This window comes from Coturnix japonica, chromosome 3, assembly GCF_001577835.2.
Source record: "Coturnix japonica isolate 7356 chromosome 3, Coturnix japonica 2.1, whole genome shotgun sequence".
In the NCBI taxonomy this organism is placed as follows: domain Eukaryota; kingdom Metazoa; phylum Chordata; class Aves; order Galliformes; family Phasianidae; genus Coturnix; species Coturnix japonica.
Genome location: NC_029518.1, coordinates 71,143,949 through 71,171,232, shown reverse-complemented (window position 1 = coordinate 71,171,232; position 27,284 = coordinate 71,143,949). Strand labels below are relative to the sequence as shown.

At 39.1% G+C, this 27,284-nt stretch overlaps 1 protein-coding gene across 2 annotated transcripts in view; it reads right to left on the bottom strand.

Annotated features, from left to right (window-relative positions):
• Window positions 1–200: 200 nt before the first annotated feature.
• UBE3D (ubiquitin protein ligase E3D) overlaps window positions 201–27,284 on the bottom strand; it is a 73,071-nt gene continuing 45,987 nt past the window's right edge. For both annotated transcript variants that reach the window (XM_015859013.2, XM_032443707.1), the window contains one exon: window positions 201–2,986. In XM_015859013.2, coding sequence (XP_015714499.1) covers window positions 2,966–2,986 — 21 coding nt within the window. In that variant the 3' untranslated portion in view covers window positions 201–2,965. The remainder of the gene's footprint in view (window positions 2,987–27,284) is intronic.

The window sequence follows — 27,284 nt, the reverse complement described above, 5'->3', positions numbered from 1 at the left end:
AACAAAAGACCCTTTGTCTCCCTACTGCACATGCTGTATTATTGCTGGCTGATGAAACCCTGACAGGAATGACAGATGTATCTTATTTACCAGTCTGTCTCAAATGGGTCTAACTTATGTCCACAGGGTCTTTTTCACAATGTCACTGACAGGAGAACCAGGACCCTCCCAGCCCTCAATGATACAGGCAGACCAGTAAGAAAATGCATGTTAGCAAAAGCCAGCCAATAAGGGTGTAATTAATGCATGTTAATAATTAAAGTGTAGAGTCTCTTCTCTAACCCCCTAGCCATTGGAGTTGTCACTAACAAAACACAGAACTCATCCACAGCCTGCTCTGTCATCACAAAAGACAACACGTAATAAAATTCTTCTTATCCTTGAAGAAATGATTAAAAAGCACACAAGTTAAAATTACATTTTATATTTTAAAATAGTTTTCTAATGTTTACAATGAGTGTAAAGGGTAGGTATTTATACAAGAACTGAATACAGTAAGATAGAAGGAACATCTATTACTGAGGATGTAATACAATGACCAGTGCAATCCATGTCTAAGACAACTGGATGGGGACAAAGCAAGAGCCATTGGACATGATTTGCAGTTAGGAAAATCCTCATGGTTATGATTAAAAGAATGCCACCTAACTTTCCTAAACTACAGCACCACGAGATCTGAACACAGCAACTGCTGTCTGCAAAAAGAGAAATATCACACTTGCCTGTCACAGTAAGATACTGGAAGACACAACGTTGCTAACGAGAGGTTAGTACATGGACCAGCAAAATCCTGTGAAAACTGCTAAAAGATCCTTGGCATCTGCCATGAGGCAATTCAGTCCATTTCGAAAGAAGGCGAAACAGACAAGGCAAAACTTGTCCTTCTCACAGCGTAAGACCAGCAAAGCTCCCTGTGTCAATCCTCTCGTCAATGTTATTCAGTGTATCCTAGACCACAATGGAAATGATTTAAACTAAACTAGAAAGTCACCCTAATTTCTGAGATAAAATAATCACACAGGGACTCAATCTGGTATGACAGCTTAGCTATACCAGTTCATTATAATGGTCAAGCTTGTTTAAAGAAGGTAACCTGTTAATGACAGGAAAAAGACTGTTGTCTATTGGTGCTAATGGAGAACACCCCTTGTCTGACACATAGGAGTTATTTTCTGCACCACACCAATAGCAATCTTTATAACTTGATAGCATGTAAGAATTAAAGCTGACATTTTAAATAGCTTCTTGTTGCCTTACACTGTTTGGAAACTGCACATTAGTAGAGAAGGCACATCTATCTCCATTAATGTGAGTGGGTACTTCTTAACATCATAGTTGATTTATTATTATGGCTTTAAGACTGAGGCTGTACTTGACACTACAGAAAGCGAAATAAAGATACTCTGCCAAGAAAAAAAAATGCAGTGTAATTGATACAAAACAATGGGGAAACAGAGGAAGCAATAAGTAGGATCAAATATTTTCTTTAAAAAAACAAACAAAAAACAAAATAGCCGACTGCCAGCTCCTGTCTGGAGCAGTTTCCCATCTGCATGGTGTTTGCTTACATGCTTTAAAGGCAAGCAAGCTACATATGTACCGAAACCCTATGGCCAGCTGAGACCACCTGTCCCTGCTGTGTTCTCTCCCAGCTTCCTGCTCAACAGCAGTCTGTTCACTGAGGGAAAGGTGTGGGCGGAGAGGGAAATAAAAAGATCCAGCCTTGGTGCTGTGCAAGCTCTCCTCAGCAGCAACCAGAACAGTGGTGCGTTATCTGCACTGTTGGAGCCACAAATCCAACCCACAGCATGGACGCTACAAAGGTTGTTAACTCCATCCCACTCATACCCTGTACACCAATGCACAGGGTGAGGAAAAAAAAAAAAAGGGGGAAGCTTTAAATATATGCCAGCAGGAGGCAAGCTCCTAAAAGTCTCAGAGTTATCAGTGTACATGCTGGGCTTGGTGCTCCTTCAGGATTTGCTTCCTGAGTCAGCTGCAGCACTGCCACAGCAGGAGCATGGCAGGATGGGGTTGATGCATGTTTCTAGTACTTCATCTCCAGAAGGTTTTTCCTTGTCCCCAAATACTCCTGATGAAGTGTCTACGTACCTCATTCTGCAACCAAATACAATACTAATGTCAGATTTACTCTCTATAGCCACAGTAGCAAATGAAGCAGGATGCCACCTCACTACAATAATCTTTCATTTCTGGCAGTTTCTGCAAAGCCAGCCCTCATGTAGATATCCTTTTTGAAGCTGAAGGAATAATTATTCCAAACTACTATAAAACCTTGATTCTTCAAAACATTATCAGTTTCACAAAATATTACATAGGGCATAGTAACATGAATAGGGTTTTTCTTCACTCACAAGAAAAAAAGTGAACATTTGACATCTGGATGAAGAGCCATGAGATATGGTTCAGTGGCTTGTGGTAGGATGGGTAACGGGAGAACGGTTGGACTAGATGATCTTGTAGGTCCTTTCCAACCTTGTGATTCTATGATTAATGCAGAAATAATAAACATGATAAACATACAAGTTAGACAAAAACTAGATTTTGTATTTTAAAGTTGGCCTTCTAACTTTCCTAGAGCAAAGAAAGGACAGAACACACTTCAGCATCCATTACATTAAATATTTTAGATCCCCTCTTTACTGCCAGTTTATTTAGGACTACCAGTACTGTCTGATAAAGGTAGTCTTGACTACTCATAACTCAGCCCAGCTTGATGTGAGGCGTCACTCTTACAGTAACACCTAAGAGTGTACTGGATGTAAAAGCTAACTCCGTCTTTGGCTTTGAATCTCTTCCAGACAGAAAGAATGATGCATGCTACAGTTCATTCTGCTTTGTATTGCCAGTAGATTTTCTTATGGGTGTCTCGCCATTGGAAGGTTTATGTATATGTCTGATGGAAGGGAATTTGAAGAGTTTTCCACGTAGGTATCCGAGTACTTCACATCTTCAGAAAGGCAACCTGTAAAAGGAAGCAAAAACAGAACTGTGGTTAGTCTCAAAACGGTAGGTTAACATGTTTAATTGAAATTGCATATTATAATAATCTTTTCAGGTAAAAGCAAACCCTCTAGTGTGATGAGAGAAAAGATGCTATATTAGAAATCAGTTACTTTTCCACCACATTTTTGCCTAACATTTATCTCTCCAAAGATACTAACTTAGAAAGTAGTTAACTGACTGAAGACACAATCATATGTCAGGATCCTTATCTGACAAGGAGATTGTTTTGGATATTGAAGTGGGAACAAGCACCACATCTTGCAGATCACAAGGACTGTAAAAAAGATGGGGCAGATACCACCATGTGAGGACACAACAAAAAAGACCATATGTTACACAAGTGACTTCCGAAAACCACAACGACATAGAAGAATAGAGACGCTTCTTTTTTCTTCCAAGAGCTTTTCAACTGCACTCAATTAATTAAGTGAAGAAATTAGCTATCACTTTGGATTTTCTGAACTGACAGCTAATAACTGGTCTACTTGATACTGTGAGCAAGCAATACAGGAAGCATGATCAGCCAGAAGGATCCAAATTAAAGCATAAAATATCACCAAGCATTTAGAACAGAGGGTAAATAAAAAAAAACAACAACAACAAAATTATCCTATGGCCAAAGATTGTTTAATGGAGAGCTGTATGTCTGCTATAGAGGATGTAAAAAATTAAGCCAAGTTTGAACATATCTAAGAGGATTCTCAGAAAATCATTCATACAAAGGATTCACATTTAAAATAACATGACTACAAGGTGCTAATGGGATATGGCAACAGAAATTCTTGACTAGAATAGTAAAACTCAAATCACAACACTTCCTGAATAACTTTTTCTACTCCAACAATCCTAGCAGTACCCTCTGAGAAAGCTGCAGCATTACCACATAGAAGGGTTTATTTACAGAGACAGGACAACAGAGAGCCACAAAAGCTTCCATATTTCTGAATCACTCTGTTCTTCCAAACTGGAACAAAATTCAGAGAAAACGATTTTCCTGTACAACATACATTTCCAGAAATGCCTGGAGGTAAAGCTGGCCAGTATGCAGTCAGCTGGTCAGAGCGGAAGTCTGAGATTTTCCTGGGAAACTCAGCATCACTTTGACACATCCTGATTGCATGTTTTCATTGAGTTTAATCAGCACTTTCAACAGGAAGCTGCTCCAGCACAAACATTTCTGATAGCTCAGCCACAGGTTGTTGTAAAGGCTTGAAACTGCTCATCCTGTATGGTAATTTATCATCTACTGGGCAAAGATTCCCAACCTCAGACACAAAACCTAAGAACCACCAATGTCCCTATCACCTTTCTCATGATCTTGTCGCTCAGATGAATAGAGACAGATGTACAATTGAATGTAAATTCTTATCTAGGCGGAGAAGTTGTAAGTAACACCAACTAGGAAGGAAATCCTTGCCCAAATTGAGTCATAGGCAAAACTCACACTGAGTTTGACAGGGCCAAAAATTTCTCTTGCATTGCAAAAAAAAAAAAAAACCAAAACATCCTCATTTTACTTGAAACGACATCAATCGCACAATGATGCTTTGGTTGTTGCTGAGTGATAGAAGCATGCCTGGGGCAGGCCCAGCGCTTGGCCAGGAAGAGCCGAGTGAGCAAAGAGTGAGCGAATGGGTGTGTTGTGTTAAGATATTAAGCATTTCCTTTTTTCAAGCCCAAGACCACAGGCTTTTTAGTACATGTTTCTGAGGTATCATTAGAATGGATATATTTATTTAATTTGACTACTTGGTATATTTTATGATGTATGAAATGCACTTATTCATTCCCCTGAGAATATTATTTGCAACAAAATGTTTTCCTGAACCTCTAGATTCTCCTACTCCCCAGTAAAATGAAAAATGTCAAAAGGAATCATTTTTCAGTGTTCGCATTTACATTTAATATCAATGTGGATAAAACAAAGCATATCAGCTCATTTGTGAAGTTGACAGAGTTGACAAAAAATGGGCTAATACATGGAAATAACAAGCTCTTTAAAAAACACCTGTGATACATGAAAATGTTCAAGGACAATAACTACTCAAGGTAAATAACTTACAAAGTTCCTCCATAACCAAAGTTCAATATGAAGCATGTAAAATGACTCCCTTTATTGTATCCAGATACACTTGGATTGCTGTAAGTTCTAGATAACGCAGTCTGGAGCTGTACATTGTTTTCAAAATTATGAACCTATGAGTTGGCCAAGTGGGAGGGAGTGCTTCTCCCCCTGCTCTTCACTTAGCAGGATATTTGCTTTGCCAAATGAGCAACTACCAGCCTGCTTAAAGTCTTTTAGGGAAGTTCACAAATGCAGTATTTCACTGCTACCACTGCACCCTAGAAGAAAAATCACATACCCAACAGCTACCCAATCTACAAATTGAGGTGTATCACTTAGTTCAGAATAAAAGGTTTCAGTTGTTCTGAATCTCTCTCATAATATTTAATTTCATGAAGCACTTCATCATTTTCCTGACTTCATATGATAAATACCTCACAGAAAACAACAGTGGGGCGAAGACATTCAGTACTGAATAGGACACTCAGTCACAGAATCATACCACGAGGAGTACCAGGTAAAAGAAAAAAAGTTATAACTTTACAAAATATTTGAAAAACTCTGGAGTCATGATGAACTAGAGAGATAAAAAAGGACAGTTCCAGATGGCGGAAGCTGCTGGAAAGAAATCTGCTCTACCCAAAATGGTAACACTGGGCAAATGGGCAAAGCAGATGACTGGTGTAAGAGAAGCAGAAGCGTGACTAGAGGCTGAGAAACAATAAATTTTCAAGAAATGCAATCTGCAGATCCAGTGCATACAATCTGTTTTGTGGAGCTGACAATAGGCAGAGGATATGCAGCAAAAGAAGAAAGTTATTTTCTCAGCTGAGAAAAGGAAAAGTAGTTCAATCTCAACCAAGTTTAAAACTGTTCTTGTTTGTATTCCCTATGGAGGAATGAAACCAAGTGAACTGTGCATAAAAAAAAAAAAAAGATCCCTTTGTATGCCTCAAATTTAAGGACACAGAATTTCTAACACCTGTGTCTCCTCCAATAATTAAACAAAGGCAGGTATAAGATACACAACAGGATTTCTTTTCAGTATAAGAGAGGGAACTATACGTATGTCACTCCAAAATAAATGCCTCCTATTTATTGCCACGGGAAACTACAATAGATACAAAGATCACAATAACGCTATTGAACAAACTCTCAGCTATAAAACACTGTATTTCAATGTAATTACCTCCTTCAACCATACATTTTCACTAGCAATGAACAAGAGTCTGCAATGCCACACTTGTAACTATCTGCACCAGTAGAGGCGACCCAGTGTTGTTACTGCTGAAACACACCACCTGCCACCTCACTGTGCTCACATTTGAACTTTCATCTCCACAAACATTACACAAGCGTCACCGAATATCAATGGGAGCCATGTTTTTTTTCTGCATGGAGGAATTCAATGCCACACCTTTGCTTCACCCACCCTTCCATGTCAGACTGCATTGTGTCAGACTGCCCCACTGCTGCCATCTGTCACACAGCAACAACATGGAACAGAAAACTGGTGGAAAGGTTCAGGCTCTGCTGCCATCCCACCAACATCAATCTCTGACACTGTGGGACAACATAATAAAATAGGAGACATTACTTTCAGAACAGCCCTTGTACTTCTGTCTACTCCTACATAATTATAAAAGAAAACAGTGAGAAGAAAGTAGTTACATATGCTTCAGTTTCAGAAGATGCTACACCAATGAGCCCTTCCTGAAATATGACTGTTCTGTTTTTGCTTTTCTGCTGCACATCAAAGAATAAAAGGCTACCACGAGGCCCCAGTCTGAGCATGAAATGTATAAAACATATTTTTATGTTAATTGTTTCTTTTGAACATTTTAAACTCATTTTTAAACACTACCACACACAGTTCATAACACAGCAGTTTGTTTTAGAAGAAAGCATATAGAGCTCCCTTAAATCTTAACAACAGCAGGCAGATAATCTGGACATAAACTCCCATGCTCTGGTTCTGCACAGGTGCTAGCATGAAATCAAGTGTGACTGAATAACTGTAGAGAAAATTGTGATTAAGTGCCAATGAAGCTATGGCCTGTAATCAACATCAAATGCTGTATTCATTACCACTCAAAATTGAGAAGGTAATAGGTAATGCCATTCACGTATGCACAGGAACCGAAAATCCTTCCTGAGAGGAAGTGGGCAGATCTCTGTTCCTAGATCCAGATGCACTGGTGAAAGCAATTAACTTCACGGGTTCTGTATCTCTCTGCTGCAGTTCCTCTCTCCCTACAGAATGTCTTTTCAAACTTTCTATTCAGTGTTTGGTAAAATCGGACTGGTAAGCTAAGCTCTCGTCTATGCTAACCTCAGTGATTTATCCTAGAAACAAGAAAGGGAGGGCCCACAGAGACAATTCCGCTGGCAGACTGCAGGAGAGAGACTAAGCTCTATTTGGAACAACAGTGAAAAGCTGAGAATAGCATTTTCTTCCACAGGTGCAGCTGGATTTGGAAGATAACACACTCAAAGCCTCAGACCAAAGCCTAATTCACAGACAGATTTGTACTGCCACAAAAGCTAGCGCTAAATGCTATGGTTTAAGCCTCAATTATTACAGCTAATGGAACTGCTTGGGTGGCTGCAATTACAGTTACAATCAAGATGCCCTGTACATAGAATACACGCCTACATTGAAACAACAATCAAAAGGAGTGAAATAAATACATTCCTAAGTACGACTACATGTCTTACAAAACCCCTGTATTTAATAACACACCTGTACAGCCACAACAATAACATGCATAAACGTGTAGAAAAAGCCATTATTCTGCCTGATTCATCTCAGGGCTGTAAAAGATAGATCAAAGAGTGGGAGGATTAAAGCATCCACACCATGCCCTGGCCACAGCAATATGAACATCTGGTTTCTGGTAAACTCAACTCAAAATGAATTTGGTGTTCCCATGCTGTCCAAGAGACAGAAGCAGTCAACACTGCTTTCTCTGAGGCACAACAGTGCTTATCTGCAACACCAACAGAAGCTGCTGTGTCTGATGGCTGTTACCAGCACCTTGAGAATTAGCAGCTACAGACAATGACTACTGCAAGTACACTAAAGCTTAGATCAAGTTCAACCGTAAAACTTAAGAATTTGCCTGCTTGTCCATGCCACAGAGTTTACATATCAGTTCTCACCTAATGGCTGGCGACTGAGTGCACAAATACCTGTTCCAGAATTATATTTTGACACCAGTTTGGGTGACTGGCCACGAAGCACAGACCTGAATAGGAGATTTAGAGATTTGAGAGCACATTTGTTGCTATATTTGAATCCTCTCCTTCTAAACCCACAGATCATTGAAAAGGCAGCTGTCTTTTTCTAGACTAAACACTACCAAGTCACTACATATTATCCCCACATATCACTCCCAGAAGGGGAGTGAACTCTTCGAAAGGGTTGACAATAGCAGGACATGGGGAAATGGTTTTAAGTTAAAAGAGGGAAGATTTAGGTTGGATGTTAGGGGGAAGTTCTTCACTAGGAGAGTGGTTNAGAGTGGTTAGGCCCTGGAACAGGCTGCCCAGGGAGGTTGTGGATGCCCCGTCCTTGGAGGTGTTCAAGGCCAGGTTGGACGGGGCCCTGGGCAACCTGATCTAGTACATGTGTATGTTTGGTGTCCCTGCCAGGCAGGGGGGTTGGAACTACATGATCCTTGAGGTCCCTTCCAACCCGGGTCATTCTGTGATTCTGCGATATCTGAAGCTGCTCCTGGGAAGGGCAAAGGCATTCTAAAACTCAAATCTAGGAGGAAAAAATAGGATGCTGAGATACCAGCAGATATGCCAGAGATACCACTACCTTGACAGCGCAGGGCTTAGTTACTTCAAGATGGCCTCTAATAGACTGCAAGCTGCCCATCTATAGTCTATCTAGCAAGTTGCCCTCAATAACACTGATGTTTCATTCTCTTTTTTTTTATGCCACCCAGGTTGTGTATGTAGAGATGTCTACTCTGAATCTCCTCCACAGCCACTTATCCACTTACTACAACCTCTCAAAATGATAGTTTCAGGTCCCCTCATATAGAGAAATGCCTTTCAATGCCACGTAATGAAATGTGTGGTTTTGAGCACACATCTGAGCATGAAATGTTTTATAGATCTCCCCTTCCCTGGCATTTCTGACTTAGCAATCTAAAGAACCAGTCTGTCCTCAAAGCAGCAGAACCTGCACCAGTAAGTTGGTAATTCTTGAATACTTTACAATGAAAACAAACAATTTCAAATGAAAGTGTCAATAGAAGGATATGACTTTCTGTAGAAGGCCATGAAAAAATATTACAGATTGATTGAACAGATACAGTTGGACAAATTGTGTTTCAAATATCTCATCAAATAAGCTGTAAAATCTAGTGCCAGTATAAAAGTCCTCATGACTTTATATTATGCCAGAACTGTACTGGAGACTGACACCACATAAAATATAGCCAGAATGCTCTTGCAGCCAAAACATAGCAGCACTGTGCTGCACAGAACTCTGTAGTCATGGTAATATGGCCAAAAGAAGCAGAGGTTGTGAGACTGTTATCCTAGCAAGTTTGAATCCTGCAAATTGAGTTGTAGGGAAACGTGGAAACACAGTTTTCCAGTCTGACCCACTGACATCTATGGGGCCCAGATTTGGGCATGAAGGACACTTTGAGAAGGATTCTCATCTCTTTTACTCCACAGGAGTTCTAGGCTTTCATAGAATCACCAAGGTTGGAAAAGACCTCCAAGATTACCTAGTCCAGCCACCCACCAACCACCAGTATTTCCTCACTAAATCATGTCCCTTAGCACAACATCTGCATGTTTTTTGAGCACGTCCTGGAATGGTTTCACCACCTCTCTGGGCAGCCTGCTCCAGTGCCTCACCACTCCTTCCAAGAAGAAATTTTTCCTAATATCCAGCTTGAATATTCCCTGGCACAACCTGAAGCCATTTCCTGTAGTTCTATTACTAGTCCTGCTCCTTCAGCATATATCTGATACCTTTTTAAGGTAGCAAAAGCCGTTTCAAGCAGCTCTAAGCTCTTACGGTTAACATATTTCTTGACAGTACACAATAGGAATACAAAGAAACAATGGTAGCAACAAAAGCTAGGGAAAACCTGACTTTAGAGAATCTCAGGTTGGCTGAAGTGGGCAGAGACCTCTAGGTCTACCTGGCCCAACCTCTGCCCTTCAAGCAAGGTCACCCAGAATTGGATGCCCAGGTCCACATGCAGGAGGCTCCTGAAGAGCTCTAAAGGGGACACTACACAGCCTCTGGACAACCTGTGTCAGCGTTCAGTTAACCACAAAGCACAGAAGTGCATCTTGGTGTTCTGTATTCTGCTTATTACTTCAGTATACCTATAATCTGAAAAGTCAAATTTCTCAGTACTGCTGAGAAGGGCAACTCAACTCCTGTATGGTATGAAAAGCACATAGTGTGAGTCTCTACTGCAGAAATAAACTTATTAGGAGAATGTCACCTTGAGAAATCACTTTCTTCTGTCTAAAATGGAAAAAAAAGCTAAATGACAATCAGAACAACCACACAGAAAGGGAATTAGATTCATTAAATTCAATTTTTCATGGAATTAATTGTAACCAAAGTGAGGATTTATTTTTTAAATATGATTTCTCAATCTCGTCATGCCCCTTCAAGATTTACAATATAAGCAAGCACACTTTCAACGAATACCTCCTAAAAATATTAATTTCTTATATGAACAACAACTTGATTTGTGACAGAGATAAATGAGGAAAAAAACACAAGAGATTCCTGTGATGTTGACAGTTCACGTTGAAACTTGCCCAAGGGAGGGCAATCTTAAGAGGAAAATCTATAAGCAGCTGAAAAGAAAAATACCAGAAAATAAATCTCTGTATATTTTAGCGTATATGAAGACAATCTTTCTTTATTTCTTGTAGATCAAGTAGTTCTCTGCATGAAAATAAAATATTTTTAGTGCATTCCTGCATTAAGTGGTCCATGTTCTTCATCTTCTTTTTTTCTTTACATCTCTATATGAGAAGATCTGAAAATTCATGGCTTTGTCTTTTGCCAAGCCCTCTTCAGTAGCTTGTATTACTTTTATTTCTGTTGCAAACATAAATAATGCTGGGTACCAAAAAGTAGTACAGATGCAGAAACAGTAATAATATTATTTACCTTTGTTAGCCTTAATTATAGTTCCTCTCTTGAATGCAAACTGCAGTAGAGGGTGGAACTTAACACTAATATTGCATTGCAGTTACTGATTCAAACCCAACTAGGATACAAAACTCACAGAATTTAGGATTTTCTTAGTAAACAACACATTATGTTCATTTTTTACTGTTGTAATTACTGTGCTGAAAAATCAGTCCTCAGCTAAGTAGGCAATCCAAGCAGTAGCACATGCTTTTCTGCACAAAATGGTTGTAACTGTTGTAGATAAGACATTCCTCAGAATCCGTGTAAAGCGACCATTATCATCCATACCAAAGCATAGATGCATCTTTCCCACAAAGGGAAAGGAGTAGGTACTTTCTGCTACAGTATCCAGCAACTGCAACTCTTACAGTATTTAAGCAATGAGGAAAAGAATGTAAAAAAAAGTGTAGTCCGATTACATCTTTTAAAAGAAAGGTCTAGACAGAGAGATGCATGGAATTATTTTCATGACCTAGAATCACACAAGTGGTACCGAAATCCAGAGGGACCAAACAGAACCAACGAAGTGAGCATCATTTGAAATACAACTGTAAAATATAACCCAATAGTGGTGAACTGTAAAAAGGTCTAACAATGTCCTTAGTCACAACAACTTAAAATTTGATATTGTGACTTTCTCCTCCAAAAGCGAGGATGACTACCTGAATGGTCTACACAACAGCCACAACAACCTTACATCTGAATCACAGTATCATCAAATCACTTTTCTCAAGTGAGCTGACAGAGTATGGAGCTTTCCAGGTGTGAGCTCATGTATGACTTTGACTAGATGGTTGTTTACCCAGATGGACAATGTTCTGGCCATCTGCATGGCTGTTGCTCTGAACTAGATGCCCTTTGGTGGTATCCTCTGAACATAATTTCAGTGTTCTATCTTTTGTATTCCAACTCTATTATGCCTTTCAGAGAAGGAGGTGCTCACAAATGTGAAGGAGAAAGACTAGTTTTATTTCATTACTGCACAGTAATATGCTTGGCTGGATTCTCAGTTAGCATTTGTCTCCTCTTGTCCTCTCCTTGTCCCATCCCCTTTAGCCACAAAATACCATGAAACTCAGTAAAACAGGAAAGTGACTTTCACATTCTGTGTCTTCCAAATCAAAGAAAAAAATAGTCTTTTTTTAATTCCAATTTTTTCTTCACCATAAACTTACACTTTCATCATTATTCCCTACTATCAAAACATTCACCAAATTAACTCAGACATTAACTCTCCTCGCATTTTTCCTATTTTAACCACTACATCTAACATTTTTCTTCTTTCATCAATCAGTTCCTTTCCTCTAAACCCACACAGAATCATAGAATTACCCAGGTTGGAAAAGACCTCAAAGATCATCAAGTCGAATTGCAGCCTAACCATAGTACCCTAATTCTAAAATCCCTCTGCTAAATCATATCCGTGAGCACCACATCCAAACGGCTCTTAAACATAATGCATCTTCAGTGAGGATTCACCTCCAATTTGTGCTGTGGCTCAGACATGACAGTAGGAGACAAGTGCACATGCAGTCTGATCATATCGTTTCTTTAAAAGGGAGAGAGGAAAAAAGCCCAACAAAATCCCCTAACAGAATAAACTATGGAATAGCATCAGAGGTCACTTACCCTATCTTTAAACAGCCATGAAAAAGTCTAATGAAAACTATTCGGCAAAGTGCTTTAAAAGTAAAGAGATAACAAAGAAACAAAGCCAACCACATCTTAACACTCTACCTGCTGACTGCCTGGTGAGAGAAATCACACTTTATCTCTGCTTTAGTCTCCAAACTGTTTCATTTATATCCCCAAAGAAAATTTGCCAAAGCCTGTAAGCTAAGTAAAGGTCTATTATCTTCATCTCCTGCAATGTTTTAGATTTAGATGCCAAAGAAATCAGTGCACAGACCTAAATAGAGTTTTAAAGAGTCTCCCCTAGCAAAGGCTACATGAGCACAGCACTCTGTGATGCAGTGATGAAGCTTCCGGGACATCTTAACACATGTACAGCAACTGCCAAATTGCCCAACAGGGCTATCTCCTGCATGAACAGCTATTTCTTCACAGACCAAAACCAAATGCTGCTGGAAATATCATTTCAAGGACTAAGATGATGTGGAAAGCAGGCAGAGAGCGTGACACAGAATGGATGCATTAAAAAGGTATTTAATGAGAGGTATTTGGTTGTATGCTCACATTTACACGGAACAAATACGGTCCAAACAGTGGATCTACAATAAAACAAAAGAATGCAGTAGAGAAGGTTAAAGGAGAATGTGACACTGTTGAGTCGTACTTTGAAACTAGATAGTTTGAACAGGTGTCTTTGCTGGGTTATCTTTTGAAAACATTCCAGGAAGCTCCAGAAAGTAGCTGCTTATATTCTTTTTTCTTCCTGGCAGTTAAAATTGGAAAGAGAATAAATGCTTCCCTGCATGAGGTATGAGAATTAATTAGTTTGTGCATATAAAGGGGTATAAAAGTATCAACTACTATTTTTATTTTTAATAGCTTACTGGGACTACTGCATTCCTACCCCAGAGTTCAGATTTTGGCAAGAGATTAGGACTGAATTAAAAAGGGAACAGGTGCTTAGAAGACAATATGATGGCAATAAAAGCACCTGCCAAGAAAATGAAAGGAAAATAATTTAAATGTAGCATTCATTTTTATGTTGTGACTTACCGGGACGTACAAACACAATCACAAAATACTAATAACAATGAGGTATCTTGGAGAACATCCTTGCCAGATTCCTTCCTTTCATGACAGTCTGAGCAGAGATGTCCTTCAGTTTCTGCTTGTCTCCCTCTCTGTAGATTCTCATGACTGCTTGTTAAAAGACTACATAATCAATAGGAAAGTTTCATTTAATTTAATGCTGGGTGGGAAATGAAACTTTTTCAAAGCCTCAAAATGGAGTTTAACACCAGTAGATTTTGACTGCTAAATTATTCCAGGCATTTCTACAGTGGGGATCCCTGACCTCAAAGATCCCTACAGCCATTACTGGGTCAGAATGAATTCTGTTTCTAGGGATCAAGCACATTCTTTTGCCAGCTGCAGTCAGACAAAAAGCTGAAACTACCCAAGTGGTGAATCAAACTCAAAAAAACCCACAAACACGCAGATGTTTTTCTCAGGAAAACAAAAAGTTACTAACCTTGAAGTTTCATAATAAAATACATCACCATCTTTAGTCACTTTCTTTCACCAAAAATGCAAGATAATTAAAAATAAACCTTTCAACAAACTCGAATTCTGCAAGTTACACATTTGCATTAATATGCTCTAAAAATTTCATACAACAACAAAACTAAACAAACTAATGACTTTGAAAGGCAAGGATTATGGGGGAATGTTTTGCAAGATGTATGGTGTTTATTATTACTTTACTGCCATTCTCCAGTACTGTGTCTTATAAGACCAGGATAGCAAGCTATAGGAACTCACAGCACTGTTGACTCTCCAGCTTGAGCTTTGAAGGAGAGTATCATAAGAGCTTTAAACAGTTGTCTAGACTATGCTGAGGTCCCTCATGTCTTTCGCCATTAAAAAGTTTTCCTGTAGCCTGTGGAACTACTGACTGAAGAATGTAGTAACACAATTAGCAAGTGCTAAATGTTTCTGTTTCTGGTATTACATGATTTCTGCATTTTTAGAAGGTTTAATGCAATTAACTTTCGCTTTGGTCTTCTTAAGATGCATCCCTTCTAAGTATTTATTGTCAGTAGGCACCCACAAGAGAACAAGTCTATTAAATTAGCAAGACATAAAGGTTGGTTTTTAAATGACAGACAGTAAGGGATTCTCTCTTTGAAAAGAATACTGACCTGATACAAATTCACACATCCATTAGATTCTAATGACTTTATCAGTAATAACAGGAACATTTAGAAGCTGAACTTGGTCCTGTATCATTGATTCTGCGTATACATTGGAACAACTCTGAAAGGGTCAATTTAACTCAATTGTCTAAGAGAGGTGATTATTCATGAGGTGAAATGCTTATGGGACTCAAATCTAGATCCACAAATGGCTTATGCGTCTCTGACACTAACAGAAATCAGATAGAATCAGGTAACTCTGCACACTTACTACCCATTGAGACGGAATCAGAGAATTTTAATGCATGCACCAATCAATTATAATTTTTGAAACCACTGGCAAGGAGTTCATGCTGTTCAGGAAGTAAAAAACAGAAAAAAGGAAAAAAAGAAAAAAAAAAACAACACCCAAATGCATGTATTAAATCAAAGATGGGAAATCCACCTCAGAGTTGGATTTCTGAAGTTGAGTACAAATTCATCAGCACCTCTGTGTAGCCTCTCTTTTCCTTCATCATTCTTACTTATGTACTTCATTCCAAAAGGAGTGCAACAGCTCTTAAACAGAGGACTGCGTGTTCATCATATCCCACAACTGATATTTGCATTGTGATGGAACCAAAAGCTTCATGAAGAACAAAATTACAGTTAGTAATAGCTGCTTCCTTTCATAGACAATTTACACTGCTCACAAATAAACTACTCCTCAGGTATCATCTTTTACAGCCTCTCTTTCCCATCTACTTTTGCAGAGCTTTGATTAAAATTTGAAAATAATCTCCCTGGATCACGCACCGTGCTTTTAATTTTTCAGCCAAGTGCTGCATGCAGCTTTTGTCTGTAGTAGTAACAGATTGCCCAAGGACACACACAATGAGTCATGGGAAGAGTCAGGATTTCCTGGCTCTTAATCCTGTCTCAGACGAGGTCTCTCACATTACTAGTTTCAGGGGGCCAGCAGGTGCAGGAAAGAGAGAGGAAGAGAAAGAAAGGGAAAGTGAGATACTGTTTTTAAGATAAGCAAAATTGAAAACCGGAAAAACAAATAATAACAACACAACCTCTTTCCCTACTCAGTTTCAGATGACGGATGTAACAGTAATCACAAAATCTGCTGAAGAGATTAAATCTGCTTTTTTAAAAAAGTAATGGATGAAATAGAGGAAAAAGACCGAGGCAGCAAAATAACATTAAAAATGAGGCTTTTAAAAACAGAAATAAAATAAACTATTTGCTTAACAAGCAAGGAACCAGAGGGGAAAGGAATTTATGTGCTGTCAAGATGAGGGGATGCAGGAAGCTCATTCCTCTGAGGTAAGCGAGCAGCAGTAACAGCATGTAACCACCCCAGGATAGCGAAAAAATCTGGGGTGGTTGATGAGTAACCTGTCTCATGGCCTTCTTGAGCACAATTCAAAACCATTCTGCAGGCTACAGGAGTTGTTTAGCTGTGGAAGCCAGTCCCCTCAAGATCACCTACAATTAGCAAGAGATGAGGAACATTCAAGAGACAAATACAGATCATGCAGAGGTGATGCATCAGCAGCCTGAAAATAATTAATACCCGTCCTAATAATGCCACCTACTCCAAACGACTGTGAAACAGTTTACAAGACCTACAACGGCACAAAGGAATAGGAAAATCATTTTTCATCCCCACAAAAGTAGGTCACCTATCATACTCTAAAAAAGAACCTAAGCAAAAAAAAAAACCAAAAAAAAAACCAACAAATGGGTTTTGAGGCAAGTTGTACTTATTTATCACAGCAAAGCACATCTCACATGCAGACTTTGGCAGCACTCTGGCTAAGTGGCTTAAATGAGAGCCGTTCCAAAATAAAATGGACATTTAAACATTAAAATGTGCTGGTAAAGACATAACTGAGATATACTTGTATGGAATATTTAGGGGTTCCTCGTCTCAGTGGGTGGGATAATAAGATTATGCAAAGACTACTACCTCAGAATACAGGAAAGTCAAAATTAGTGTATTGTATTACTACCTACACTTAAAAAGGTCCTGTAACTCATAAACTCTCATCTTAACCCACAATGAAGAGATCTAGAGCAACATCCAACAAGTACAGTCTCAGCCATATGCTGTGGGAATGTAGATGGCGTCTTCGGGTCCCTGTTCTCCTAATTAAACAAAAGTGTAACAGCAGCTACTGCAATAAACAGGAAACTAATCGAGCAGAGGATGAGAAGCAAATATTTTGAATTCTGGATGGTCCAGTGTAAAGCCAGGAGTTGGACTCAATGACCCTTCCTTCTAATTCAGAACATTCTATGATTCTAAGTGAGCCAGGAGGTCTTCGTATCAAGATCCCGAGAGAGGAACAAGCAGTAAGAGCAGCAGCAGCCTGAACATCACCAGGAGTGCTGCTGACAAAGGAAACACAGGAAAGGCTGAGGTACTGAGCACCTTTGCCTCAGTTTTTACTAATAAGGCTGGTTTTTACGAATTGCAAAGCCCTTGAGATCAGTGAGAAAGTCTGCAACAAGATGACTTTGCATTGGTGAAGGAGGACCAGTCTGCAGAACCCTTAAATAATGTGGACATAGATCTGCATTAGAAAAAGCACCAGTAGCCGTCTGAGGGAGGAGATTCCTCCCCTCAACTCAACTCTGGTAATGTCACATCTGGAATGCAGCATCTAATTTCAAGCTCCCCAGCACAGGAAAGGCCATAAGAATGATGAAAGGCCTGGAGCACCTCTCCCATGAGGGAAGGCCAAGGGAGCTGGGTCAGCTCAGCCCAGACAAGACATCTCAGGGGGAAACTCATCACCATTTTAAAATAACTTTGGGAGGAAGAGAGAGTTAAACATTTTGTATTTTTCCCCTCTCAACAGTGAAGGTGTCTGAACACGTTTGCGGTTGCCAAGTAAGGTTGCAGATACTCCATNAGTGAAGAAGAGAGAGTTAAACATTTTGTATTTTTCCCCTCTCAACAGTGAAGGTGTCTGAACACGTTTGCGGTTGCCAAGTAAGGTTGCAGATACTCCATCCTCACAATATCCGAAAGGTAACTTTTCCAGGGTACCTGCTCTAGCTAACTCTCCTTTAGCAAGTGCTTGGAAGAGAGGATATCAAAAGATCACTTCCAACCTCAATGAATCTGAGGCTCATATATTTCTGACACATATATTTTTAAAGCAAACAAGCTCATGTAAAAGACCGGGCATTAAAGCATCCGTCAAGATAAAGATTTCCAATGGTTATGAGACTCTCCAAAACAGCTGGTTTTGGGTGTATTTAGATTGACTGCAAATTCCACTTTCCCTCACCAGTTATCTGCCTACGCTCCCTTTTATATATCAGCTTCTTCCCCTCACTTGAAATATACTTTAGTCAAACAGGCAGGGAATACTGAGCTAAATATTATCTTGTAGCTTTGGTTTACTACACCTTTCATATCCTCTTTTCTTTATATTACAACATAGTGTGCCCTTGAACTCATAGTTCCATGCAATCCATAATATTCTCTTCAAGCTTACCTCCCCCCCCCTTTTCTTTTCCATTTTTTTTCAGCAATTCTTTCCTGTTTCAGATGAAAATAACAATTAGTCTTTATTATTATGAGACCTTTTGTCGTAGAGATAAAAATCTTATTATTCAAAACAAAGCTAACATTATTCCTTTAAATCAGATTTTCATGTTCTTTTTTTTTTTTTTTATCTTTTTTTTTTGAAAACACTAATGACCTTCAAAGATAATCAGTTTTTCAGCTTCTTTCTATTCCTATTCTTATTTTTAATCCAATTTTACTATCAAGGACAAGTATATATGAACAATTTATTCAATAGTCACAGCTCCCTTGAGCTATCTTTCTGGATTATTGAAGTGCAATTATTATAACACACTGATCTGCTCTAAGACTTCCAAAATACTATTTAAAACTCCTTCCTTAGAGCAAGACCACTAAAAAATGCTATTAAAACCTAATTTACCTTCATTATCAAAATGAATAAATTTAGCACTTTGTAATATTCAATGAATGAAAACCAGCATAAGATAGCAGAAATGTGGACAGATGATAATTAAGAATACAGGTAGAAATAGGCAAGATCTAAAGTTGAGGATCACAGCATGATCTCAATGAAATAACTGGAAGTTCTGGGAAACTTTACCCATTTCATAAGTTAAACACCAAATAGTAGCAAAGTCTGAAACCTCGTGTTTCTGCATGAAAAGTTTTATTGAGTCTGCAGTGGTGGGGGCAAAACTGAAGAACGGTTTGCCTCAGAGATTCTTTTGGACTCCTGTAAAGTCACAGGGTTTTAGCACAAAATTGTTTGAACAAATATTTGTGACAAATTTGCCACATTTCACCTATTTGTACCCCACACTTCGTATGAATCCTATTGTACTACATAAGCTCAAAGAAGTCTAGGTACATACTGATCCCCCAAACCCTTATATTCCCAGTAAGCTAAATTAAAGGAGCACAGTTGTCTGAAAACATGAGGATTGTAATTATTTTTTTTATAACACAGCTGGTCCTACCTACCTCCAATTATTTTAAACAATTTATTTTTCTGGAACTGACTTCTTAAAATAGGCTTTCTAGTCCTTTAGCTTCAGAAATAATTTTAAATACATTTTTATCACATCACATATAAGTTATACACAGTTGCAGATACATGTTCACTGTATATTCCAGAAAGTTCAGGTAAATAAAAAATTGCTCTGTGTTTTTCCCCTTGCTTTATTTCTGACTGATCTTCTCTTCCCAGCCATAAAATACAAACAAAGCTCATTTAGAAGACAGACAGAAAGAAAGGCAGGAGAGAAAAGCACAGACCTTGAACACCAGGAATGAAATTAAATTTGTTAACTGCTAGAAGCATGAAGCATTAATGAAATAGAACCGGGAAATTTTCCCCTTATGAGGAACATTTATTCAATGTTGATTAAATTCTTTTATTCAAAATCTATACTTACCCAAGCATAAAAATATTACATCATATCAATAACTTCAGAGTGTGAAGAAGTACTATACTATAAACATCTTTTTTTCCCCATCTAGTGGAGTGAAGACTTTTAATCATTTATATTGTTTGAAGTGCTGAAAGAAACATAAGGGGGGAAAAAAAAACACCCAGCATAACCTCTGCATGAAGAACCAGCAACCAGAGTTACTAATTCATCTAACAAATAGTTACCAAAGATTAGCTCCAAGCATTTTCTTAAAAGTTCACATCCAAAAGTGTTAATGAGGAACTTTCAGAGAGCACACAATAATTATTTCTCTACAATATATTCAGTTGGCTGCTTCACTCATTTTCAGCCCAGTTCTGCACCACTGAAGCCAAAAAGAGTTTTGACATTAACCTCAACAGATTGAGGTTCTTGCTTAGAATGTTGAACCTCAGATGCATTCATGTAATATGAAAAAAATTAATTAAAGCAAATTTGAAACTATTATGGGATCATCTCTAGTATTTTTAAGCTTACAAGATGAGAACCAGCCTCCTTTACCTTTAGATGAACACCCACAAGAGACACACAAATCTTCAAAATCACTACGTATTTATTTCAATGAGCACCGTAGGTAATCTAAAGTTCACCAGGAATTCATACTAGGACAAAAATGGACTCAGAAGTCACTTTTGCGTGAACAGAGCAGAATATGAAACCAAAACCACGCCTTTACATTAAATCCTCCTCGCAACTTACAATTTCTTCAAAATGATTACCTTTCCATAAAAAATAAAATAAAGATTATGTAATAAGTAGTTTTGGGAACTACATCAGAATTTAAGCTGACACTCAGTTGTTCTGTAAACCATCTGACTGTAGGTTGGGAAAGGAATACAAACAAACAGCTACATTTTCCACAAGTAGCATCTGTGCTTTATAGTAAAGTGTCATCACTCTAACCAGTATTATATTGTTACAAAAAGGCTGCTCTTGACTTTTGCATTGTTCTGTGTTAGGAACATATGCACTAGCTTGACAGGAAAGGTTTACATAAAATGGTTATGTTTCAGAAGGGTTTTCTTCAGCATCCAAGATATACTTAAGTATCTCTAATCCCCAAATACCAAATGGCCATTTCATTTCAAATCTTGTCAAATTGTGGCTTCACCAATACCTTGGCTCCTCCTCAAAGAGTTCAGAGCAGCAGCACATTGCTAGAACACTTCCAGTTCCAGTCCTCCAATAGTATCAGCACTTGAGCAGAGAAATTTATGCAAAATCCTTATTCACTTACACAGATAAATTGCTACTCTCGAGGGTTAGCTGTATGGGGTGTCAGATGGATTTTATTTGCTGTTGAATTTCTTCTTAAAATACCACATTAAACTCTTTAAAACGAAAAACTTACTACATTGTTCACTGTTGCCAATATTACGTCTGGGTTTTAGAAAGAACACTACGAGAGAGGGCAAGAATGGGTATAAAATAAGAGTAGAAAATAAGAGTAGAGGAGGAAAGCAAAAACTTACAGAGAAGAACACATTAAATTCTACAGGCAGTATTTAGTTACACACTAGATATCACCTTAAAATAGAAAAAAGTATTCACTAATGGAATATATCCCCAAGATAACCACACACAATAGACACCTGATTAATTAAACTAGTCACTAGCTACTGCTCTATAAAAATATAGCTAAAAATGTATCTTCCTCCTACAGAAGCACAGAATGTAACCTGAATTCAGAATGCTTCTGTGTATTCAGCAGAAAGTTGATTCTATGTCGTTCCAAAGAAAAATAGAAAGCCAGGCTGTTCACCTCCCAGCTTATTTTCCTACCTTATCTAGATAGATGCAAATACAATTAGACAATCCTAAGTACTAAAAGTTAAGTTTCTAACCAGTACAAGGGCATAAGTGAATTACAGGGTTGTCTCCTCATAAGTGGTATACAAACAGTACCTAATCAAATGACTAAGTGATGTGGAAATACCTCTGTAGACAGCCTATGTGGTCAACAAAGAGGAAAACAAAGCAGCTCTAGAAATTAATGAGATCTTAAAGCGTGGCAGATGATGAATACACTTCATAAGAAAACATCATAAAGAGTAAGCAGTGGGCTCTTTGGTAAGTTAAAACAGAAACCGGTTAGCTAACTGCACCCCATTACACAATGATCACTATCTTTTTTGATACAGCACATCTAATAAGGAACAAAAGATGCGTCAAATTCTGGAGCACCAAGAGCAGGACAAATTCTGTCTAAAACGGAATGACACAGGCAACTAGTTACTGATAAAAGAAAGAACTAGAGTTAGTGGCAGTAATTACAGAAAGTGAGAACATCTGAACCACACAATGTCCAGCCTTTTTCAAGCAGGTATTTCTGAATGCCAGGCATGCTGGAATAATTTGCAAGCAGACTAAGCAGCCAAACTAGTACGTAAGATTAAAACATTTTCATTAGTACAATCTTACAGAAAAGACTCTTTTTCATGTAGCCAGTGTGCTCAATACTCACTTTTCTTTCTATTTTCCTGATGAATTCAAACTCACGAAAAGCAACAGAAAGAATGCAGTTCCCTGACCTGCTTTATCAACTCATAGCGCCAAAGCTCATAAAAATAATGAAGACTGGCAACTGCTGTGTTAAAATAGCCTATTTCTCAACAGAATATATTTTTATGATTTATGTTAACAATGTGGAAAATATTTTTATATTTATTTTCCTTAAGGCAGAATCACTTCCTATTTCACTTGTCAAGCTGCTGGAAGACAGGTAAAGAAACATTAAGCAGAATGCCTGGCGCAAGTCCAACCACCAATCACATTCTGCCCACCCAACGCTCCCTGTGATATCACTTGGCTATTGCCTCTTCAGATTACTGCAAGTGTTCCTACTTACTCCTAAATGGTTGCCAGGTTACACCTCAAGGCAATAACAGCTTGCTGTCAAAGGCTAACTTGATTTCAGTAGGCTGTGTTAATACCTACATCTCCTTTTGCCCTTCTCTTTCTTCTTCCTGTAGAGTATTCAAAATCTTATTTTAGGAGCACTATGAAAAGCTACTCATACATAGGACAATTTCCTGTAATTGAAAGTAGTGGAGCAATAGTACAAACAAATGTTTGCAGAACTGGTTTTCTTACCGATCAAACCAGCAAGAAACTTAAAAGAAGATGAAAGTAATCCTACTCTTTTTGTGGTCTGTCAGAATTTTGCTGGTTTATGTCAATGGGAACTGCTTATCTCTTCCATTTTCCTTCATGTTTCTCCCCGTCTCAGGACAGACAGCAATTTGATACCTTATATATATCTCCCATACCTATGTTTCTTCCCATTCTAGTTTTCCTAAAATCTAAACCTAAAGTTTTTTCCCTTAACAAGCAAGTGCTTTCAAGCACTACCATCTGTCACCAGCCATCAACGGCAGACCAAAGACCCATGATTTAAGCACAGATTCAGAGCCCAGCACTCTCTTTACTGACATTGCAACAGAATGATGGGCTTCTATTCCTGAGAAGGCAAACAGTATGTTTCTCACTGGAAGCATTACTGACTTCACCAAAAGATCCATTCCAGACTCATTTTCAACTGACAATAAAAAAAAAAAAAATCCTCTTTCCTTCCATCCACCATGTACTTTATCACAGTCAAGTCACTGATTCAGTTATTAGGCTCTGGCTTTGCAGACGTCTGTATATTTGTCCATTTGTCTCCTTGAAGACATTATTACCATTTCCCGCTCTTTAACACGTAACACTCTTGCTCTGAGTGCCTTGGCAAGATGCCCTGCCTGCTACATAATACATAAATACATAAAAAGAATTCAGTGACATACTCTTTCAGAATCCCTCCAAATTTTGTTATCTGTGATAATACACCTATTACAGCCTACAGCTGCAATCTCAATACCTTTGATTCCATCTGTTTTCAAAGCACTTGTAAGTCTACTAAGAAGCATCCTTATAAATACATCTCTCTCCTGCAGATTTTCACAAACTTCTTAAGTAGCTTCAAGACTTTCATCTAGACTCATAAGAAAATGAACAGTGTGTGTCATAGTTTTCCATGACAATATCCATTCAAAGCACAACGTGAAACCTTACAGAAAAATTTCCATTACAAAATCACTGCCATCCAGTGACTCAGTATGATTTCCACAGTAACAGTTGACTGCCTGGCTCTATGCAGCTGATAACTCTATTTCTGCACCTTGTTGGCTAGGAGATTGGAACTTAAGCCAATTTATTAATAATGAATTGGACACAGCTAAGACTAACTCAGGTAAATTGAAGCTTTGGAGGGAAGCAACCCAAAAGGAAGAGATTACCTATAAACCATGCCAAACACATCCAGCAACATTCGGCCTTACAAGGGGCCACGAATTACGAGCTTGCTTTTGAGTCAGGAAGATGACATTCTAAGTTAAGACAACGAAATGGGTGTGCTAAAATACATCAGACATCCCATACGAAGGCTCTCTGTGTACATATTTAGGTGCATAAACACGGGTATTTGACAGGTCTCTTTTCATAATGCATTCGTGATAAACACTCTTTGGGAATGTTGTGTGTTCATAAAGAACATAAACTCTCACTCTGTGTCTAATAGCATGCTAGAGACAAGTACTGGATAATTAGGACATCAGAGAACAGCTACACTTTTAGATTTCAAAATGATTTGGGAAAATCAGACCTTTCACAACAGAAGCAAACAGGAAATTAAATGAGTGATATCAATCAGGCCTTTTCAATTCAAATTAGTTTCATCTTCATCCCTTTCAAGCAGTTGGTATCAGGGGCTGTACCATGCTATCTAAATTGGATTCCTGTAATCAATTTTGCATTCTGGTCTAAACAACTAATAACATACTTGAACACTAAGAAAACATCAGTGAAATGCTGACATTATTCTCCATGCCCTAGGTCTGTTATCTCAGCATAGAAGCATTTGATTTGGAAGGGACACTCAAATCTAGTCCAACTCCCCTGCAATGAACAGGGAGTCATAAGCTAGATCAAGCTGCTTAGAGCCCCATGCAGCCTGACATTAAACGTGTCCAGGAACAGGGCATCTACTCCAACTCTAGGCAACCTGTTCCAGTGCTTCTCTATTCTTATTGTAAAAAACATTTTCCTTATATCCAGTCTGAATCTTCCCTCATTTAATGTGAAATCATTCTTCCTTGTCCTATCACAGCAGGCCCTGCTGAATAGCCTGTCCTCTTCTTTTTTATAGCCCAATTTCAAATATTGAAAGGCTGCTCTCAGGCCTCCCTAGTACCTTTCCCAGGCTGAACAGCCCCAGCCTGTCCTCATAGGGATGGAACACCTCTCCTTGGATCATTTTTGTGGCCCTCCTCTGGTTGCACTCCAGGTCCATGTCTCTCCTGTAATAAGGACACCACATCTGGATGCTATACCCTGTCTGAGGTCTCATCAGTACAGAATAGAGGGGCAGGATCACCTCCCTTGACCTGCTGACCACACTTCTTTAGATGCAGCACAGGCTTTCTCAGCTGCAAGGACACATTGCTGACTCATGTCCAGCTTCCCATCCATCTACCAGTATCCCCAAATCCTTGAGGCAGGGATTGCCTCAAACCAGGTATAAAACCCTGCATTGGAAATGCATGCAAGTGAATACTCAGCTTTTAAAGAGGTCCACACAGGTTTGTGTTCTTGGAGTCTAGACTGGGAAAAATGACTGAAAATGAGTTGATTTCTCAGATTTCCCCTTTCAAGCAAAACAGAACTGTATTACCAGAAAAGGCAATTGCCTGTATACCACACATACACTGCTTCTCACTGAAGGCTCATGTTTTTGTAATTAAACTCAATTTTACTCTGCACAACATTCCTAGATTCATCCTCTGATTCCTTTTGTATTGGTGAACTCAACTGCAAGAAACAAATGACAAATGTCGAATCTCAGTTTAGTTCCAACTCTCTATCACCAAGCACTGACATGATCACAAAATTCTGTACTGCCATCAGTAAACTCAGTGGTTTATGAATGGTAGATCCTGTCTGACAAACCTGATTTCATTCTATGATGAAGTGACCCACTTAGTGGATAAAGGTAAGGCTGTTGATGTGGTCTATTTGGACTTCAGTAAGGCCTTTGACACTGTCCCCCATAACATTCTCGTGGAGAAGCTGGCTGCCCATGGTCTGGATGGGCGTACACTCAGCTGGGTGAAGCACTGGCTGGATGGCCGGGCCCAGGGAGTTGAGGTAAATGGAGTGGAATCCAGTTGGTGGCTGGTCATGAGCGGCATCCCCCAGGGCTCAGTGCTTGGGCTGCTTCTGTATAATATCTTTATTAATGATCTTGATGAGGGGATTGTGTGCACCCTCAGTAAGTTTGCAGACGACAACAAGTTGGGAGGGAGTGTTGATCTGCCAGAGGGAAGAAGGGCACTACAGAAGGGACCTGGATAGACTGGACTGATGGACCAAGGTTAATGGCATGAGTTTCAATAGGGCCAAGTGTTGGATCCTGCATTTTGGTCACAACAGCCCCAGGCAACACTGGCTGAATATGAGCCAGCAGTGTGCCCAGGTGGCCAAGAAGGCCAATGGCATCCTGGCTTGTATCAGGAATGGTGTGGTGAGCAGAACTAGGGAAGTCATCCTGCCCCTGTACTCGGCACTGGTGAGGCCTCACCTCAACCACTGTGTTCAGTTTTGGGCACCTCAGAACAAAAAGGACATGGAGGTACTGAAAGCCAGAGAAGGGCAATGAGGCTTGTGAAGGGCTTGGAAAAATCAGCCCTATGAGGAGAGGCAGAGGGAGCTGGGGCTGTTTAGTCTGGAGAAAAGGAGGCTGAAGGGAGACCTTATTACTCTCTTCTAGTGTCTGAAATGTGCTTACAGTGAGAGCAGGGCAGGTCTCTTCTTACTGGTGACAGGTGACAGGACGAGGGGAAATGGCCTCGAGTTGCACCAAGGTAAGTTTAGGTTGGATGTTAGGAAACACTTCTTTACAGAAAGGGTAGTTAAACACTGGAATAGGATCCCCAGGGAGGTGATTGAATTGCCATCCCTGGATCTGTTTAAGAGCTGTTTGGATGTGGTGCTCAGGGATATGATTTAGCAGAGGGTTGTTAGAGTTAGGGTACTATGGTTAGGCTGCAATTGGACTTGATGATCTTTGAGGTCTTTTCCAACCTGAGCAATTCTATGATTCGTCTACATTTTGCAAAGGGAAACAAAAATGTTTCCATTTCATTTTTCTATA